Raw genomic sequence first — 2,503 nt, 5'->3', positions numbered from 1 at the left:
ATCTGTGAAGAGCACATGGCGCCAGTGGTGAATTTGCCAATCTTGGTGTTCTCTGGCAAATACCTTTGCGGGGCTCTGGCAGTGCTCCTTCTGTTCCTCCTTGCACAAAGGCGGAGGTAGCGGTCCTGCTGCAGGGTTGTTGGCCTCCTACGGCCTCCTCCACGTCTCCTGGTGCACTGGCCTGTCTCCTGGTGGCTCCTCCATGGTCTGGACACGAGGTTTGCTGTCTGACAGACAGCTAAGTTTCTTACCACAGCTCACATTAATGTGCCATCCTGGATGAGCTGCACTACCTGAGCCACTTGTGTGGGTTGTAGACTCATGCTACCACTAGATCTAAAGCAGCGGCAGCATTCAAAAGGGACAAAAACATCAGCCAGAGAGCAGAGGAACTGTCTGTGGTCTCCACCTGCAGAACCACTCCTTCATTGTTGCTCCATTTGCACAACAGCAGGTGAAACTGATTGTCAGTGTTGCTCCTTAAGTGGACAGTTTGATTTCACAGAGGTGTGACTGACTTGGAGTGACAATGTGTTGTTTAATTGCTCCCTTTAGTTTTTTGAGCAGTGTATCTTTTAACATCTTTTGAAATTTCAGTCTCATTCATTCTGTTTTTTTACATAGAGGCTTCACAAATCACAAACTCTTTTTAAAAGCATCTGCAGAACAATTCAGTCCAGGTTTGTTATTCTTACTTAACTGAATCTGAAATGGTCATGATGCCATTAAAAGCTTTGAAATAAAAAAAACTTCCTGCTTTTTTTTAAAAAGCATTAAAGGATTTCTTTAAATCTCTGCTGAATGAACAAATTTATAACTGAGGTCTAACTACTCTAAACATATAATATTAGATGTAATATATATATATATATATATATATATATATATATCATCTAATATTATATGCCAATATTAATTGTAGAGGGTGTCACAAAGATGGTTTTATACAAAGCATTTCAACAAAAGTGCTGTAATTAATCAAAATAATGAGTGGGACATGCAGACGGCATTATAAGACACCCATGTCTTATTATGCAGTTTATTAGCAAAAAAAGAAAAGAAGACAGCATGAGGGCCACAGTGTGCCACCCTGAAAGAAAGCCACAATATTCATATTAAACCCCTCTTCTGATGGTTGTACATATAATCAAGTAATGAATGAATGAATGAGAGCTTTTTACTGTTAGGGAATTTCTTTGAAATACTTTAATTTTAAATAATACAAGAGAAGTAACAACCCATCACAGACAAAAACTTTGCACAATGTTATCTATCTTAGCGTCAAAGTGTGTTTTTATTGATATAAACTATTGGGACACAATCAGTGCTGTGATCAAAGTGACAAAGAGATCAACTGAGATGAAAATCTTCTGGAGAATGCTCTTTACTTTTACTTATCAGACAGATAGGTGAACTATGTGTACACAGTCAACATTGAAATTGTGATAAAACATAAGACTGATTATATAAGTAAAGAATTGATCAGAAACAGACTTGGAAAGCAGGTTGTGCCTTTCCTTTCCATTAGTTTAAGTAAATCCCGCTGAAGCTGAGGAATTTCTGACAACAATATGATGTTTATTTTCATCACTTCTGCTAAATGAAACCCAAAACTCATGACCGGCTCAATTTAGTGACGCTGCCAGATAATCTACCAGTGGCTTAGTCTACATGATCACATTTCTTCTCTTGCGTTCGGAGGTAGGAGCAAGCATTGCCCATCTTTTCTTTTTCCAGGGACCTGCAGCACTAGATCCTCCCGCTCACTCTCTTGAAAGCCACACCCTTCTCTCCGGGAGTTACGCAAATCTGCGCGCCGCACACAGTGGAAAAGAGAAGTAAAGAGGGTCAGGGGTTTATAACTAATGTTCGGCTAACTGAAGCGCTGAACCGCCCTTTACAGCTTCAAAGCCTCATCTTACCATTATTAGTTTATCGTCAGCCATCTCTGCTGTGAAGAAATATTCTGGAAACTGCAGAGCGATCTTTCCATCTTTCATGGTTACGGTGCCCTGTGGGTGCGACAGAGATCAAACCTCGTCAAGTTAAAGGATCAGCACGCTGCAATTCTTCAGTCCAGCGGGTAGTGGCTCACCCTAAATTTGACGCCTTTCATGGACTCCAGCTCACACTCCTGATCCAGCGTGAACTTGATGCTCCAGCTCCAGCCGGGGATGCTCTGTGTCCAGGTGAAGTTGTCCCCATCCTGGACCACCTCGGTCACCACTTTGTGGTCCGTCTTAGCCGTCTGGAGCCCTGTGGTGGAAAAATACAACCTCCAATTAAAAAAAAAAAACGTAACCCCACTGTGTTTGAATGAATGACTGCTCACTGTAGCAATGTCTAGATGAGACGACATCTGCGTACCGGTTGCTTCCAAGAACTCATCGTAGTTCTCCTGACTCTCAAGCTGGTATTTCCCTGCAAATGCCATGTTGCAAACTGAGGACAGTCGAACAGAGGAAAGAGTTCTTGAGCCAACAAAGGAGTGGCCGAACAATTC

At 41.8% G+C, this 2,503-nt stretch overlaps 1 protein-coding gene across 1 annotated transcript; it reads right to left on the bottom strand.

Annotated features, from left to right (window-relative positions):
• Positions 1 to 1,174: 1,174 nt before the first annotated feature.
• On the bottom strand, positions 1,175 to 2,503 carry LOC105919305 (gastrotropin). The gene is made up of 4 exons (XM_012854637.3): positions 2,368 to 2,503; positions 2,096 to 2,256; positions 1,923 to 2,012; positions 1,175 to 1,809 (listed from the first exon to the last, which is right to left on the bottom strand). The coding sequence occupies exons 1-4, from the start codon at positions 2,432 to 2,434 to the stop codon at positions 1,750 to 1,752; spliced, it is 378 nt and encodes a 125-aa protein (XP_012710091.2). The 5' UTR covers positions 2,435 to 2,503; the 3' UTR covers positions 1,175 to 1,749.

Source organism: Fundulus heteroclitus, chromosome 23 (genome assembly GCF_011125445.2).
Source record: "Fundulus heteroclitus isolate FHET01 chromosome 23, MU-UCD_Fhet_4.1, whole genome shotgun sequence".
NCBI classification, from domain to species: domain Eukaryota; kingdom Metazoa; phylum Chordata; class Actinopteri; order Cyprinodontiformes; family Fundulidae; genus Fundulus; species Fundulus heteroclitus.
Note: the sequence above shows the minus strand (reverse complement) of the source record. Positions and strands in the feature narration are given on the sequence as shown.